This window comes from Barbatula barbatula (genome assembly GCF_947034865.1).
Source record: "Barbatula barbatula genome assembly, chromosome: 25".
Classification (NCBI taxonomy): Eukaryota; Metazoa; Chordata; class Actinopteri; order Cypriniformes; family Nemacheilidae; genus Barbatula; species Barbatula barbatula.
In genome coordinates this window covers 10,200,775-10,219,755 of record NC_136788.1, presented here as the reverse complement: position 1 = coordinate 10,219,755, position 18,981 = coordinate 10,200,775, and the positions used below count along the sequence as shown (strand labels likewise).

The 18,981-nt window shown below is 37.6% G+C and overlaps 1 protein-coding gene across 1 annotated transcript in view; it reads right to left on the bottom strand.

Annotated features, from left to right (window-relative positions):
- Positions 1-18,981, bottom strand: part of dock4a (dedicator of cytokinesis 4a) — a gene marked incomplete at its 5' end in the record, with an annotated part of 57,125 nt that overhangs the window by 37,300 nt on the left and 844 nt on the right. The window contains 7 exons of the mRNA XM_079449908.1: positions 399-550; positions 1,771-1,855; positions 3,240-3,388; positions 3,469-3,565; positions 5,121-5,176; positions 5,367-5,407; positions 5,594-5,677. Coding sequence (XP_079306034.1) covers positions 399-550; positions 1,771-1,855; positions 3,240-3,388; positions 3,469-3,565; positions 5,121-5,176; positions 5,367-5,407; positions 5,594-5,677 — 664 coding nt within the window. The remainder of the gene's footprint in view (positions 1-398; positions 551-1,770; positions 1,856-3,239; positions 3,389-3,468; positions 3,566-5,120; positions 5,177-5,366; positions 5,408-5,593; positions 5,678-18,981) is intronic.

Here is an 18,981-nt window from a genome sequence, read left to right as displayed (position 1 = left end):
GTTTGAGTCTGTATACAGTTTTTGTTTTTGCAGGATTTGGTGAAATATGGACAAAGTACGTCAGCAAGTTGACATTTGGCTGTCATGGACAATGGGTTGTCAACCATACCATGGTGCATTTGAGTTTTTAAAGGTATAGTTCACCCCAAAGAGTGTGTCCAAACATTTACCAACAACAACTTCACACTGACAGCTGCCATTGAAAGACATTAAAAACTCTGGTCACTTGTCCGAATTAGCAACAGTAACTAATGGGGGCGGGCTTGCTGATAGGTCAATTGGGATCCATCCTCATTTGTCAAATACTGTAACATGAGGGTGACTAACCAACAACAAACTTAAAATTTTGCCATTTATACCATTGCAAACTAACAGAGTGAAAACTTTAAAGGCGGCACCTGATTGGTTGCATTTCTCTGCTGTCATAGACAGAGAAGAAGACCTCCAGCTCCTCCCCCAGGTTTGAGCTCATCATGCTCTTCACTTGCAAAAACAGGTGGTGCATACTGGCCTGTGGGGGGATGTCGCGCCGCCGATGACGTCTCTCCATCTATTAAAAAAGAGATTAAACATGTTAAACAACGTTGTCAACACTGAGATCATTCCAAAGTCAAATAAAACACAAAACATTACTGAAAGGCGGGACTTAAAGTCCCTTAAAGGGATACAGTAGCTTACCCAAAACCGAAAAATTCTGTCTTGCTTTACCCTCAGAACAAAAATCTTTGTTCTGTTGAACGCAAAAAAAATTTACTACCGTAGTAGTTTTTCGTTACTATGGAAGTCTATAGTGCCCCAGATCTATTTGGTTACAAACATTGTCAAAATTTCTTTGTGTTCAGAAGAACTAAGAAATTTACGAAGCTTTGGAACAACTTCAGGGTGAGTACAGATGATGACAGAATTAAAATCTTTATTTTATTTATGTTGAGTTTTGCCTTCCCAATCCCATCTTCTTATCTTGCCGGCAAACATAGATGAACATTTCATTTCTCAATATTTTTATTTTGTCAGAATGTGTTAAATTGGAGACAGTAGGAATTGGAGTATTAATGACCTTTGCGTTATTGTTTAATCTGTTTTTGTCTTAAATGTGAAAATGAACACAACAAACTCTCCCACCGCCCTCTCTTTCGCGTTCCATCTCTGTGCGACCGCTCTCATACATTCACACCCACCAGGCTCTTTTTTTTCTTACATTCATCTTTTAACCTCTACCTACACACCTCTGCCCACCCATAAAACGATGTGTGCGGTCAGAGCTTAGACTTTCTTTACAATTGTAAGAAAGTGAACATGAGAGAGATACAGTGTACTCTTGACTGTGACAGATACACTACAGACATCTAACCATTTCAAAGATCATCGACTTCTATTGTGGCTTTGAGAGATATTGTGCAATTGTGCCAATGAAGCTGCATGTGTGCCAAATTATAAGGGCAGGGAAGTGCACGCATGAAGTGTCTTTGCAGTTTGCAAACAGCCTGTTAATGCTCCATTTAGCATTTCACTCTTGTCCTTAATAACTATCATTTCCCCATGCACGGGGCGACTGGAGGTGTGTGCGTTTTAATGTCTGTCTTTGTATAAACAGAGGACAAAGCTCTCAGGCTATGCAAGAGAGAGCCTTGGCGTCAGGTCGGGCTGCAGTTGCCATAGCAACATGGCAAAGAATACAGGCTGCAGTGGTGGGAGTGACTCATGGGCAATGGGAATATGCATGCGTGTGTGCGTGCGTGTATACGTGAATATGAATGCGTGACTACCCACCAGCCGATACAGCTCGGTGATGCTGATCTCATCAGGGTCCACCATACTGAAGTCCCTCCTGGGGACAAGGTCCAAACCCAGCTGCCTGTCACACACACACACACACACACACATTTTTATTTGTCGCTTTTACTCTGTCACAAAGAGGTTTTCAAACAACAATCGAACACAAAACATGAATCGACCTATCCGTTTTATTATATTGCCTTCCAAATGCGGCCGCATACTGCGAGACAGAAAGAAAACATACGTAACGCGTCCCTCTCGATACTACCATCTGTGAATTAGTTTTCAGAGAAAACGGCGTATAAGCATTCGAGCACATGGCTCACAGACTGGCCAGCATTTGTGCGGTGGTTCATCATCGACGTCTGTGCCGCTGTATTCCTCCCACTGTTTTTAAAGTTGAACGAAACATTTGCGATTATTGGAATAAAAAACACAACATTCTGCTCCGTGGCAAAGACAGACTAATAAAAATATTCTTGCGATGGGACCTGGTGGTTTTACTAACAAATTTGTTATTTAGTTCAGCATTTCTTGACCTTCTGTACCATCACAAAAGACAATAAAATATAAGAGGAATTATTATTAAAGCCTATTCTTGCTTTAAAGAATAAAGAATCCGTATGACGAAGACACCTAAAACTGTAATAAATACGATCCCTTTGAGCTTAGTAAATGCATAGTTCAAGAGCAAAATGGTGATCAGAATATATTGCTGCTGTCCTTTTGAAATCAAATCTTCATAAACAAAGATTTTTATTCTTTGCCATTAATTATGATTATTAGTCACTGGGTTTGGTAATATCTAACCAATAAAACGTATTAAAAAGTGCTTGTCAACTTTGATAACACAGTATTTAATTATTTAAAAATAGAGATGCACTGATATATGAGCCAATAATTGGCATCGGTCGATAAAAGCAATTCTACACAATATTGTTCGATTGTTAAAAAACATCTGAAGATCAGGACCGATATACCCTGTCAATCGAAAAAGGACAGGAAAATGCTTTGAATTTGTAATGTATTTACAAAATGTTAAGAAACATCACCAATTTGATGTTCAATATTAATAACCGTTACAACAATCAATAACGTTCAGAAAGTTAAAGTCCCAGTGAAATAAAAAATTACAATTAAGATTTTTTCATTAACTACTACAGGTTAATCGGCTATCAGTATCGTTGGATAAATATTGTATAATTGCATCTCTATTTAAAACTAACAGCGTTTTTTTCCATTGCCTAAAAAAACTGAACTTCGACATCCAAGGTTTCTAAAGGACAGTGAGGATTTATAATATATTGCAGAAAATATTTTCACCTTCACATTGTTAAATTGAGGGTAAATTCAGAGCGTAGAAAGTAACCAGAGAGAAAAGAAAATGGACGCACTGTCCCTTAAAGAGTTAGATTACACCATAATTTCGGTTAATCTAACACAGTTTATCATTCCACACTCACTCGTTGCCCCAGTCCAGCCGTGCTGTGATGTGCTGTTTGATATCGCTCATGCGGTCATGAGTGAGGTGACCAACTAGAACTTGCTGCCGCAGCTCCAATATCTCATTCATCACGTGCCACAGTTTGTGAAAGAGGTCGCCTTCATTTTTCTGAGAGAGAGAGAGAGAATATAAGTAACTGAGATGTTTCTATTACTTATCCTTTGATCCGGCCTTGCTATGATATTCACCATATACAGCTGCTTCCACATAGTGCCCCAGTCTCTCAAGGTCATAGTTATCTCTGTAATGACCGAGTCCTCCGTGGGGATGACCGTCTCAAACTGCCTGCAGGGCAAGACACACAACACACTTTCACACACTGTTCCGACCGTATGAACCTGCCTGAAATGTTACGGCATGACCTCACACGCAGCAATAACGTCGATTCGTAAGGACATGTGCACATGGGGCATTGAAGGATTCTGTCACTTTAATGGGCAAGGCTTGTCATTTTCAGAATGCACTTCATCCAACATACAGTGGCCTCCACTGTTATTGGCACCCTTGATAAATATGAGTAAAGAAGGCTGTAAAAATGAATCTGTATTGTTTCTTTTTTTTTTTTAAATGGGAGGATATCACATAGTAAAAAAAGTTTATTGGCAAATTTTCTATTTAATACACTCAATTTACTGTATAAGAAAAACAGCTCTGAGGGTTTTCTTTTCAGTCTGATGAGGTTTGAGAGTCATCCCAGTCCATTCCTCTATAGAGAATGTGTCCAGATCCTTCAAATGTCGGTGCTCCCTCTTCTTCAGTTCATTTTCTATAGGGTTCAGGACAGGGAACTGGGATTGCTATGGCAGGATATTGAATTTGTGTTCAATGACCCATTTTTTGTGTTTCAACCATTTCCTTTAAAATGTTGTGTAGTTCAACAATCTTTTGCTGCACATCAGAACTATAGTCTTTGGTTTTATCCATTGTGATGAATGGTTATGGGGGCTTGGACTTTGACTGATTTAATTTTATTCTCCTGTGAAACGAGAAGTCATGACTGGACAACATCATGTTTCTAGTCACATTGGTGTGCTCAGAAAATGTTAATATTAATGGGAATATACTTGGGGAGATATTTTACTCATAGGAATTTGTAAGGGTGCCAAAATCATTTTTCACAATGTGATATTCCCCCCACTTCAAATAGTTTTACTTAAAATGAAATGTTGGAATTTTTCCGATTTTTTTCATAAAAGATAAAAATGAAAAACAATGCAGATTTATTTTTACAGCCTTCTTTGCTCATATTTACCAAGGGTGCCAATAATAGTGGAGGCCACTGTATATACTGCAGCGATAAAAACCAAGTAGCAACCGACGTTAAGTATGTTCTTTAATGAGAGGTCAAAGGTGAGGTTAGTGAGACCGAACCCATGACACTATACCAGGGGTCTTCGAATACTTTTCTTTGAGGGCCAGATTCCAATAGAATAAATAGGCCAGTTTTTACCATATCCTAATTTTGTATTTCAACATTTGGAAATTTAACCTTAACTTTACACTGTATGAAAGAACACAATATTAAAACAACAACTGCCAATGAAATGAAGTCAGTCAGTTTCACACAAATAACTTTAACATATTTACATATTATGCAATTACTTTTAATCATATGGTCTGGTTTTACAATTAATGTTGACTTTTATACTTTTAATTATTGATGAAACTTGGTTTAATGTTTGTTATGTAGTGCAATGACATTTAGACTGTAAATTTACCAGTTTTCATAAGCAAACATGCAATTGTTTCACATTTGGACTCACAAAAATGTATCTTAACACACTTTGTTCTTAATTCTTTAAAAGGATTCCAGTATAATGACAACACAGCTTACACTTACCCTTTGTTCTTGACATGGGCATTCTTCAGGTGAATGTAGGAGCTTGGGAATATTCCCTGAGTAGAAATAATACAAATTTGCTTTTAAAAAGCATATTAGGGCAAATATAACGCACAAGAGTAAACAAACATGCACCATCTGCATATAAATGTGAAGCCAAGGGGTATTAAAAAACACGCAGTAATACAAAACAAGCTGAATGTTTGCAAATGGTTACAATACCAATAGCAATAGCATTACGCTCACCTTCAGATTTGGATTCTTCGTGATGAAGCCCCTAAACCATCCTTCAAAGTGACACAAAGACATTTAAAATTAGCCTCACCATTCTATCTCAACCAGTACATTTGTATTGCACCGTTTGAGGTGTCAAAAATAATACGGTTCCATGAAATATGCAGTTTATCTGAATCTTTTCTGAAAAGGTTATCTTATAGACATATACATTATTTTGAAGTATAACTAATAGCTACCTTCACATTTCTCCAAAATCTGCACTGTGTCACCGATCTCCAAGGGTAGTCCATGCTGAACCGTTCCTCGAAAATTTGCCAGCACTAAAAAAAAAAGGCAAACAACGTTCTGAGAACATTTGGTTAATGTGAAAAATCTGTCAGTCTTGACACTGTGCCATAAAATATTGTTTGTAAGGTCCAGCTTGCTACAATAGGTAGGTAGGTAGGTAGGGGCATGGACGGACGGACAGATTATTTCTATACCTCAGTCATCTGAGTCACTTCCCCTGGCTTACGTTACATAACAAATGGGAAATCTCTCCACAGGACAGGCAAACTAGAAAAGCTGAATCAATCAACGGCTTCCAGGTTCCATAAGCTCGTCTCCATGCTAATATGTTAAATAACAGTGCTCATTTGCATATCAAGTGGGCTAGGAAACATTTTGACAAATAAATAAATAAATACATTTGCACACATAAACAAAACCGTGCACAAACCAAGCTTTTGACAGAGCTTGGTGGTTAAGCAGGCTCAAGAAATGGCTATGTCAGCTTTAACTTACTATCTGTCAGTGATGTGCTCTAATACACGGCGAAGCAAAAATACAGCATCCTCACGGACTCCGATGTCAACACGAAACAGAAATCTAGTACTGCCTTGTGCAGTGTGATGTAATTGACAGCCTGGCCTTCAACATCCCATGCACAGCAGAGAAATTACATTTTATCCGTCGCTTTTTCTAAATGATCATTATTAGTATTTTGCTTTAATAAAACGTATTATTATATATTATTCATTACAAGAACGAGGTTGGAAAAATCTAAATTCGGAGTCATCTTGAACGCAGCATAAGGTCTTAAGTAACGTGTTGACATATAAAATGATGCTTAGCTTACACTTCTAAATTTAATGGCGCACCCAATAGAAAAAATATATAGTGCACAAGTTGTAACTTAGCGTTGCTCTAATGTCAAAACTAGGCTACTGTATAAAGTATCTTACAGACTGGAAGATTGTTTTTTTTGTACTTGAATCAGTAAACCTAGCAACCACCCAGTACATCCCAGCAACCACATAGCAACGAATATAAAAACACACAGAACACTTATGCAATTTCATAGCAACTCTCCATAGCAACCAGCTATGACACCCTAGCATTATAGTGCCACATATACAGTACGCACCTCTCGCATTTTCTTCACAAACTGCAAAAACCTTTCATCACATTTTGCACACACAGAACAAAAACTGTCACAGAGTAAAATCTGACACACACCAAATCGAACATTAATGCAGATCCTTATTTATTACCTCCATTTGAACTTCAGCCACCATCTCTGTGAACGCACCAATGCAAGTGACAAAGACTCTGTTGTAATAGACGGGCAAACCCGCTTGAGCTGTGCGCTTGTGCTAAACGCTTTCCCACGGTCCCGCTGTTGGCTCAGTGGACACACACTGCTGCTTGGCAGAGAGACAGGAAAGCCAGAAACCCGTCTCACATAACCTTTACCAGGTGCAAAAGGACCCCTATAACGTCGTCCCTGTGACTAAACTCGGTGGCGATCAACCACAGCCACAACATTGTTGCTTGTGCATTAATTTGCATGCTACAGGATATCAAAGCATATCAGAAACGTTATTGTGACAATAATTCCAACAAATTTCAAGATTTTGTAACATCATGCCATTTTATTACACAGCTCTGTAAAAAACTCGATTCTGATCCGTCCGCATGTAACATTTATGCATAATGGCAGATAAACTGGTCATTATCTCAAATAAACCACTACAGATCAGGACCCCGACACAAAGCAGTAGGGTCTCATTTTGCGGTCTCAAGGGCGGTGAATATGATTCATTGCTAGGCTATATCAAGAAAATCAATCAGCCTGTTAAACACTACAATTGGTACACAGTGAGTGTAGATTTTATAGTGGACTGGGTGGTCACTATGCGCTTTACTCTGGATGCTAGGCTGAAACGTTCCTCGCTGCTTTAATCAAAGGTTACATAGAGAAATAATTCCCCGCCCCTAAACTGCTAAAAATTTAAATTTAGAAACTATGTATTAAATCTTAATAAGTTTAAAACACTTTCTATGAGGCTTGGAGGTATAGACTTAGAATAAATGTTTTTATAATGACTTGAATCCAGAAAGAAAAACACTGACGTATACTATAGTATTTACATTAGTAAACTGCAGAGTACTCTGGTATATTATAGTAACTATATAAAGCCTACTTATCTTAGTATACTAAAGTATTGTGTAGTTTAAACTATAGTAATTTGATCAACTGTAGTAAATACTGTATTATACTTTAACATTTACTATAGTATAACACTATAGTATCTAGGAGTTTACTGTAATTATTACGTTTTTGTTCATGTTGGATTATCTATTTATAAACTCTATGTTCTTCAAAAAATGTGAGACTAAGTCTTAAAGGGATAGTTCAGCCAAAAATAAAAATCACCATTTACTCACCTTCTTGTCATTTCAAACTTGTATGACTTTCTTTCTTCTGCTGAAGTGAACACAAAAGAAGATATTTTGAAGAATGTTGTTAACCGAACAACGGCGGTACCCATTCACTTTTATTGTATGGACACAAAACCAATGCTAAACCAATATATTCTCCGAAATATCTTCTTTTGTGTTCTGTAGAAGAAAGTCAGTCATGCAGTTTTGAAAGGTTGTGAAGGCGAGTAAACAAAATCATTTTGGAGTGAACTGTCCCTTTACTACGGTGGCCGGAAAGTGCAAAACAAAACAACAAGTCGCAAAACTAAAATCAAATCTAAAAGCAAAATAAAAAACCCCAAATCAATGTGACAAATCTAAAAACGCAATAGCAGCTCATAAAACACAACAACAATTCGGGAAACAAAATAAGTCTGTGCGGTTTCGGACTTGCCGGTGCGGTTTCGGACTTATTTTGTTTTAAGATGTGCTATTCTGTGTTTAGATTTGATATCGCGTTTTCAGATTTGTCTTTTTTTTTTTTAAATATGCTTTTTTTTTGTAAATCTCTCCAGATTTGACTCTACTTTTCCTTAGCATATTTTATATTTCCATGGCATGCACTGCAAACGTCATTCATCACTGTTATCAGATACACTTAACGTCTGATGCCAGTGTGTTAAAGCAACAGCACGATCCCCCATTAGACAGTCAGGAGATCTCAGAGCTCACAGATATCAGTCTGCTTGTCATTCTGATGGATGGCTGTGCTCACTAAACTCTCTTCTACCGCTTCTTTCTCTCTAGCTGTAATGTTGCTAATGTACAGAGCCATCCGGAGAGGGCGAGAGGGGCCGAAGGCGGAGTGCGAACAGATACTCCGTTTAACTAATACTCTCTAACTAATTTCTTTCCTACTATGGCGAGGGAAATGACACTGGACCGATTGGCGTCAGACCAGTTATTAACACTAATAACAGAAGCGTTAGTTTTGCTTTTTTATACTGGACCCGAGTTGGATAAACAAACAAGCAGTTTGACCAGGGAACATTTGCAAGCAGGACTTTAAATGAAGTTTCAAAGAAGTTTTAGAGGTGTGCGCACACACACAATATCAGTGTATTACACAGAACAGCTTTCACAGCCGAATGAGCCGATGTTGAAGTAATGGAAGCTGTTTTTTGACCGTTGTTCATCTTAGAATGTGTGTAGCTGAGTTCTTTTTACCAGCTGTAGGACTGTGATGAAAGTGAAAGTCATTAATCGCGTACCTCATCCAAATGTTTACAATCTCTCATAACTAACAACTACTCCAGCGGCTCTTCCTCTTCCCTAAGGAAGGCTTCGCCCCTTTTTGGGGTATTCCTGTGGGTGGAGGTTTTTCAAAAATTTGGAATAGTAACATCATGTACCAGGGAAGAAAAGGGCTAGTCCAATTCCAGACATTCTCTGTAGTCCTTGATAGTGAATTCTGTTAAAGACAATGGCTGCGTCGGAAATCAGCAACTGCATACTATACAGTAGGCAAAAATAAATATGAAGAATTGTATGTCCGAGGCCTCAGTATGCAAAAAACAGTAGGCGAGAATTACCCGGATGGTCTAACACTTCCGCCGAGATTTGTGAGTGTGGATCGGATGGACTCTTATCTATCCCATGATGCCATGGGAGCTGATCAACGGTCAAATTGTAAAAGTAAATCAAATAAATATAGCGGAAAGCTTTAAGGCAGACGTCCGTTTTAAATGTAAGTGCCAATTAATACATTTCTCGTGACTAAACTATGCTTTTATCAACGCTCAAATTTAGGTTGTTGTTAATCTGTCATAGTTCAAACAGTATACGGGTCACATGACCATAAAACATGCACAGTATGTCCGAAATGTATTCATACTACTCAAACTCATACTATATAGAACGTACTGTTTTAATAGCCGATAGGTAGGTACTTGTTCAAATTCAGTACGTACTGTCATGCGATTTCGGACGAAGCCAATATCTCGCTTGGCATTGAACTTTGAGCTTTATCATTTTGCAGATATTATTTATGTTCTAACAACAACATTACACATTGACTTAAGTTTAAAATTGGCATGACAGGGAATGGCACCTCTAACGCTCTGCATGATGTAACAAGCCTGTTTAATTTACTATACTCACATGCTGACAGAATGCATGCTATTACAACTAGCCACGCATCCTGAGGTTATGTCAGTTTAAATCCTTTTTAAAAACAGTCTAGTTAAGCATTTTGTTACTTTTTTCAGCATAACAGGCTGAACAGCTGTTTTCCATGTAAAAGGTGACCTATGGCAAAAATACAAAAATCTAACAAATTCTGGTTCATATGGTCTCAACTTTAAGTTGACATAAAATAACTCCCTTAAAGGGATAGTTCACCCAAAAATGAAAACTCTGTCATCATTTACTCACCCTCTTGTCATTTAAAACTGAATTCATTTCTTTCTTTCTTCCGCAGAACACAAAAGAAGATATTTTGAAGAAAGTTGGTAATCAAACAATGCCACTACCCATTCACTTCTATTGTTTTTTTGTCCATACATCATGTAATATACTGTAAATATAGCTCCGTACGATACTGCTGATGTTAACTCAATAATGTAGGCAAATAAAAGAAAAAAAAATGTTTTGATACATTAAATGTTATATCCTTCTTAGTAGTCAGTGAACATGTTTTGCAAAATGTTTGCATGTGACATACAATAAAACCACATTTCTGACATCGCTCAGATGCAGATGTGATTTTAATTATTATTAAGCAATAGGGGCTTTCGCACTGCAGGAACGATTTCCACTGAACTCCTGGTGATACCAGCCCACATATCAATTTAAGACCATCCTTACCTTTCAGCTTGGATCCTCAACTATAACCACCCACCAAGTCCACGAGGAACCTGTGGGTGATGTTTAAAGACCAGCTAAAATTGACCTCTCACATCGCAGCAACCACTCGAACTTGCAGGTATGTGCTCTACAACATCAGGAAAATCAGGCCGTTCCTGCCAGAGCATGCCTCTCAGCTGCTAGGTCAAGCTCTCGTCATATCAACTACAGCAATTCTCTACTGGCTGGCCTTCCAACCAATGCAGTCAAGCACCTGCAAATGATCCAGAATGCACTCTAGTTTTTAATCAGCCTAAAATAACCCATGTAACACACCTCCTGATTTCCCTTCATTTCAGTATCATCGATCGGAACAACCCTACACCGTTCACAGCATCCTCAAACATTCTGCTGTTTGTCGTTGTTCGACGGACGCGCTTGAACGACGTCGTTGTCGACCGCCTTACGTCAATAAATAGTTATTTTTGCCAGTGCGAATGCCTGAGGGAAAACAAAGTTCTTATAGGACAGCCCTCTTTACTCGGTTTGAAACATTGTTCCTGAACTTATCGGAAAGCACCTATTAAGTGCTCAGTAAGGGGGACTAAGCCCCAGTGTAACTGATATTTGCCTGTTGTAGATCCATTTCATGAAATCTTCAGATTTTCTCGCACAGTTGGCACAGTAAATGTGAGAACTGAAGTATGGAAATGTCACGTGGTCACGGTCCAGGCAAGAAAAGGTCCATTAATGAGGATTTTAAGTATTTAAATGTAAAAATATTTGAACTTCCACTTACTTCCTTCATTACGTGCCTGGCTTGACTTTAATGTCAAACTGAACACTTTTAATCTTCCTCTTATGAAATGCATGTGTGAGTTTATAACAAATACACATGAGAACCAGCTCATAAATCTGACTATCATCATGAAATACCCCTTCAGACGGTAAAAACACTAAGGTTTTGCCAATACGGAAAACCTATTTGTATTGACACCGCAAGCTGTCCGAAAATGAATCCGAGACTTGAATGAACATTAAATATCTGAAGTTACACCGGCACTACAATATTCTCCTTCTCAGTCGTGGCCTTTGTGTGCAGTTGCAAGAATATTATGACTTTCGGATATTAGATCTTGCATATATATTGTTTTGCTTTGTTCGCTCCCTCAGCAAAATGACTCTCTATATTAATGTTTTATTTGCATATAAAATGGTAGCATTATGGTTCCGGAATAATAGAACCCCATCTGTGACAGCGCTCAAAATAGATACATGACATTAGCAGATGTACAAGGAAGATTTAGAAACACAATAGATTGCTAACAAATCTAATTTATATAAGATTAGAAAGCTGAAACAAAGAAAATTTTGAAAAAGACTTACTGTAGCAGATCTCTGTCTCTGCTTCTAAGATTTGTTTCATGAGATGAAGCAACCATGCGCTAGTCATTTTCAGACGATTTTATAAACTGCGCTCGGATTTGCTAAGATACAAAAGTCAAACATGCAACGTGAAATCAAACATAAGAAAATACAAACAACTGTCTTTGCAATGCTATTATTGTTTCTACAGGAACGTTTTGAGAATGTTTCAAAGCTCTAATGTGCCGCTTTTACACCTTGATATGACACAGAGTTGTAACCTGAAATTTAATTTCATTCATTCTGTGCTTGGTTATAACACAACTATTTATTTTAATATTTTATTGAAAATTAATTGTATTAAGTAAATTAAAACTGCTTAAGTTATTGCTTCTTTACGGAGCTGATTCAGAAGTTAAGTTTGGGCGACATAACGTTTTTTATGTTGTTACCTACACAAACTGTTGGCGTGTCAGGCCTGTTGAGATTCTCAAACAAGTAAAGCAATGTTTTGAAAGACAACAACTTGACCTTGACCTTGATACACAACTATAACCAAGATGTCAATGAGGCGGCCTGGAATTCTCTTGGATGTCACCTAAAATATCTCTATTTGTGTTCCGAAGACAGCGTAAGGTCTTAAAACGTGTTGAACGTCATGTGGATGAGTAAAAAATAACACAATTTTGATTTTGAGATGAACTCTTCCTTTAGGATACATTAAATGTTTTACAGCTTCATAAAAGAAAACCGCAACCTCACCTGATATTGCCTGACAATCGAATCATAGTTGATAGTCGGTGTGTTCAATAAAGCCTGAAGTCAGGGAGGAATGTTGTGTAGCTTCTCTCTGCGGAGCACAAGACGCCACTAACCACAATGCCCAGAGAAAGAACAACAGACACGACGATGGGACCGAAAACACATAAGCTCTGTTTTTCTAATATTCCAGATCACAGAAATACTGTACTTGACAGCTCCTTGAGAAAATCACAAGTATGCAACACATTTCACAACCGTGTTATCGCCTGAGCTCCGTCAATCTTGTGGACGGTTTGAGGAAATAACATGTCTCTGATGCTTTTACAAAAGAAAAACATGGAACAGAAGCCGCAGTCGATGGCATTTATTAAAAAGTATTTTTAATGGGTTCGCAAAATTCTCAGAGCAGGGATCGTTGCAGTTCCTTTAAATGTCTCCGATTGCTCACTGACAAAACACAGACTCCCCCTGAAGCATCTCCTGACTGAGCATCATTAGCGTCTAATTGACTGCGTGCGAGAAATATGATCTCATGGCAATATGAAGGTTTGAAAGACATAACGCATACCCCTTCAGTGCTGCTCGAAATGGGTGCTTAAAGAAACAGAGCACATGAAACAGGCCGTCATAAACAATCTTTGTGCATTGTATTTCATGTCTTATGAGGGCATCTGATAGGTTTGCGACAACAAGGAACAAGCCATTATTCACAAAAACAATAACTACTTGTTACTTTAGAGTCATTAAATGCATCTAAAATACAAAATAAATGTTTTTTATCTGAGGTCTCCACATCAGGGTCGGCCTCTCTGTTCACTTGGAAAAAACCAACTTCGTGTGCGACTTCGCAAACCAGTAGGCGAGAGAAACTTCACCTGACTAGAAGCGTGGTCGCTATGAAAAACAGCCGACGAGCTCTGACAGATGGTAACAAGCACAAAGACAGCAGTTTGGTGAGCGAGAGCCTTTTTCGAACCCTTCCCACACAGACAGTAATGCTCGACATGCGTTCTGACATCAACAGACAAGCGCAACTGTTCAAGTCGCACTGTAAACTATACCTGAAAGACAGGTTATGCTGTCCACGGTCACACGTCTGGAACTTTAGTCTTATATCTGATTACTAACGTGCTGGAGATCAGCATTTTTAAGGGGTGAAAGGGGAACTAAAGGTCGACGTGTTTGGCACGTGACAGCTTTATAACTAACATTTCTCAGTACGTATTGGTCTCTGTGCTGGGGCTGCACGATTAATCGTATTTTAATCGTGATAAGGAATTCTGCCGCCAACGATTAAAGCTAAATCATAGCTATATTAATGTGCTAATGGCAGGCAGAAAACATCCTCATGATGAAAACTGTCAGAAATTGATTATTTTAAATAATTTATTATATTAAATTGGCTGCAAAGGGTACAAATATGCTAAAGTAAAATAAAACATAATACAGAATGATCGCGATTATTAAAATATTGAGCAAATTTATCTAGAGCTGTCAAAGAACTAAAGGCAATTAATCGCATCCAGAATCAAATATCGTGTATCAAATATTGTGTTTACCAATGGATGAACATTTTTAATCGTGATTAATCGCACCCTTTTCGTGTGATTTATTTTGTTTATTTTAGTGCTATCAATCGATTAAAATAAAATAACTAAATAATTACACACAGCATTTATGTTTTAAATATACGTTCACAAACTTAAATTACACAATCTCCAAATTAATGTAGAAACAACACAGTTTTTTTACAGCATCATTTTATGAATGAAAGCCAACATTCCACTATTGTTGGCTTTGCAAATTATGTCTTTATCAAAAAAAAAGATTTTCTAATCCAACCCATTATAATAAGTGTGCCCTTCCTACCTGACAGACTTTGTGGTTATTAAAAGTGAATTATTTACCAAAAACCATTGCAGAATAAAGCTATTGTAAACAGGAGAGTTCAATGCGGTAAACAATCTGTCACTAACAGAATAATTGTGAATAACAAATTATTATTTAACCCATTGTTGTGCAGCTTTAATATGTTGTTTACAAGCAATAAATAGTGAATTTCTCTTTTCTTATATAGTTTGAAACCTAAACATTTTCAAATTTTCTTTCAAGGCACAAAACAGTTCATATTGACAACATTTGTCAGGCACAACTCCGTTAATAAGAAACACAAAAAAACCTTCACATGCAGACTTTAAAATGACAACGTGACATTAAGTAGCTGTCTAATATTTTCATGTAGGAGTAAATAATTTCCAGTTTTTGGTTGAACTATTCCTTTAAGCCCATGAGACTCAAAACCAAGCTCTGAACACTCACAAACGCTCGGTCTAAAATGTCTAGAGATTTCCGTTACTGGAAGGAAAACACAAAAAAAATATAAAATATTGGCCTAAGTGTTTCTTTCTTTTTGCAATCGCCTGGAGGGTGCCAGGAATTATGGAATTGAGTAGGATCTAAGGGGACGCTGGAGAATAGGATGCACTATGAGCTCATTTTACCAAAGATTAAACCCTGGAGATTGTTCTGGCAGTGATGGAGGAAGTTGCATGTTGGTTGTTATTGAAATGGTAACACTTAAAAATGAGTTCTGCACACATAACAATGAATTATTTAGATAGAGCTGTTGAGAGGGTTGTACACCTGAATGATTCAAATCTATAGTCTCTGCAATGGCAGTGTTGTTTCTACAAGAACTTTTTGAGAATGTTTCAAAGCTTTATGTGTGCTGCTTTAACGCCTCGATATGACACAGAGTTGTAAGAACTTGCTAAGGGCCTTAAACCTTCCAGCTTTTCGAAATCTTTATGTTTGTGACACTTTAAAGTATGCACAGCTCTGTTCTTAAACCTAGTCGGCTGTCTTGCTGTCTACTGTGTACACAGGCAGCTGCCTTTTGAGGGAGTACTCGGATCAGAGCTTTGCAAAGTCTTTGGAAATGTGATGTAGATAGCTCTTTTGGACATCACAAAACGTCCTCACGTACAGCATATAAGGTGTAGCAATGCATTATGGGATTGCCTTAAATAGATAGTTCACTCCAAAATAAAATTCTGTCAAAATGTATTCATCCTAATGTCCTTTAAAACCTGTAAATGACCCGTCTGTGGAACATAAAAAATATATTTTGAGAAATGTCTTCGTTGTTTTGTGTCCGTATAATGGAAGTCTTGTTGTTTGGCAACTTTCTTCGAAATATCTTCTTTTGTGTTCTTCAGATAAACTGGAATGACATGAGGGTGTGTAAATGTAATTTTTAATTTGTATTCAAGTGCGCGTCTAACCTAATCTACACCAGCATTTCACAGATCTCGCCTCCCTAGGCTTATCTGTCAGTCTTATCTTTTTCTCGCAGTGGCAGCATGCCTGTTGACCAGGGTACAGTAGGTGCCTAGTCAGCGTGTGACAAAAAGAAGAGACTCATTTGTATGCCGAATGTGCTGCCATCATAAATCCAAGCTGAGATGCGAGAGAACAGGACATGATGATCCCAAGCTCATTGCATTCACTTCTTAATACTTTGAGGCGCTTTTGAGGTGACCGTAAGTACAGCAGCGAATGTTTCAATTCAGCATTCAATTCTTCATTTCTTTCGAGATGTTACATGTTGACGGTTAGTGCTGGGTCATGATGGTCCTCAAGTTCTAAGGTAGTTTTACTCTTGTATATTCATTAGAGATGCACCGATATATTTGCCAATAATCGGTATCGGTCAATAAAAGCAAATTTTCACACTATCTGCTGATAGTTTAAAAACAGCCGATGATCGGGCCGATATGTCCCAGCAAGCAAAAGAGGACAAGAAAATGCAATAAATTTATGCTCTGGTGATGTTTCTTAAAATCTTCTATATACAGTTTGATCTTCAATTTAATTTTAATAGTCATAATATGAATTTATATCATTCAGAAAGTTAAGTAATCTTTAGAATCAGTATCGGCAGATATTACTCTGAATGAACGGCTATCGGTGGAGAAATTTTGTATTGGTACATTTCTAATAATCATTAGTGTTTTTTTATTTTTTTGCATTTTCATTAGTGTGTTGCTTCAGAAATCAGTTATCGAGCAAGAACTTTACTTTGATTGAACATAATTCGACCTGCCTGGTAGGATATTGTGGGAAACGTTAGTTAGACGGACGGATACACTCTTTATTTAAAAAAAAAATTTAACCCATTGGGTCAAAAAGGATAACATTTTGATATTTTATAGAATACAGAGTGCAAGTTTATTCAGTAAACTGCAATTTACGTTTTAAACAGAGAAGGCGATAGAGATACAAAATCTGAAGATGTGGCCATTGTGTTTCACACTTTGCTATATATTTTGATACAACATAAAAACAGTTTTGTACAATTTAATTGGAGACCCCAGCGCCCTGTTCCTTTCTGTTGTCCACTGTCTAGCTTTTGCACAACGTAAAAACAAGCTTTCTAAAAAACGGATCAGCCAAACCTAAAACCATCCAATTGCAGGCCTGTACACCAGTAGTCAAGCAAATGATTATGATAATCCTGTATATAAATTCTGCATAATTCCTGATGTGCATGTGGGAATCTGGAACACAGAAGTGATGAGCATTAGTGCTGGAAGAGTGACATTAGCTTTCACTTTCCAATTAAATCTTTTGAAGATTATGGCATAATTATAAACCAATATGGTCTTGTCAAACTGTCTTTTCCCAGCTGCTTCCTTCAGGTTCCACAAGGTGGCTTTCTTCACTAGTCAATCAGCATCCCAATTTAGCAGGGATGACATTAAAAATGATGTGATTTCAGACAGAGTTTCACAGATCCATTATCACAATCCTTTGGTTTTCTTTGGTGTAACTTGAAGGAGAAGCCCTTGAAGGAGAAGCCCGGGACGTTGAATGGCCAAACTTTTATTCGAAAGGTCACTGCTTTATTTCATACATTTACTGTAAATAGCAAATGGTTCATTCATCTGAATTTGCAACCAATAATAATTAAAAGCCAACGATTTGGTGTGCATGCTTGTGTGCAAAAGTGTATTCATGCATGTGTGTTTCTGTGCTATCGCAGCTGGACTCCATCCATATTTCATGACTGAAAAAGATTACGGCTGTGTACACTTTCCAAAGAGCAGCACTGTAATATGCAGCCATTTTGCCATATTCCTGGGTAACATGCTTCAGTGCAATGGGTCTCAATTGACGGGCCATTACCCAAAAATGGGTCACCGGTCTGTAATGTTTAATAGCAAAATAAGAAGGCTGAAAAGGGAAACAGAAAATGTTTCCGATCGTCTGTTTCCTCGCTTGATGTCAGAGGCTGTTTGCCCAATCAAACTTTTTTGTTATTCAAGAATGTTGGCAAATATTCTTCTGCCACTGGGTAGAAGCTTCTCAAAAGATGCCAACATGGACTGGCTGTATGACGTCCCTTCATCCAAAAAAATACAGTGTACATTACATAAAACAACACAGGTTCACTTCCAGTGGGACTTAACATCCAGTAAATGATTGCCGTGATATTTCAAATAAATTACAATTATGTTTTCGATCTTTGATCACATGGACATTTTTGGTACTGTGTTGGGATGACATCACAAATCTTAGTCCAAAACAGCTGAAAACCACTGCTCCAATGATTAACATTAGGTCTTCTTGTTGCAAGCTGTGGATCATTGCTAAATTTTTTGCTAAAGTTAGAAATGTCAAAAATATGAATATAGAAAATGTACAAAATTACCCACATACCTCTCTTCTTCTATTCAACCACATGTCCTCTTTAAATTAAGAAATGACCAAATATTGACTTAAACATCCAAACCAAGGGCAAATGTGTGAAGTCTGCCAGCAAAGATTTTCTTTTTTATAATTAAATAATATAAAATACCTAAAAGAGACCTAACAGGAGACCTAGCCCGTGTGATCTTGTATACACTGTAGTGTATATACATTAGCTCTGGACTCATGACTTCTAACGCCACTAAAATGACTCCGT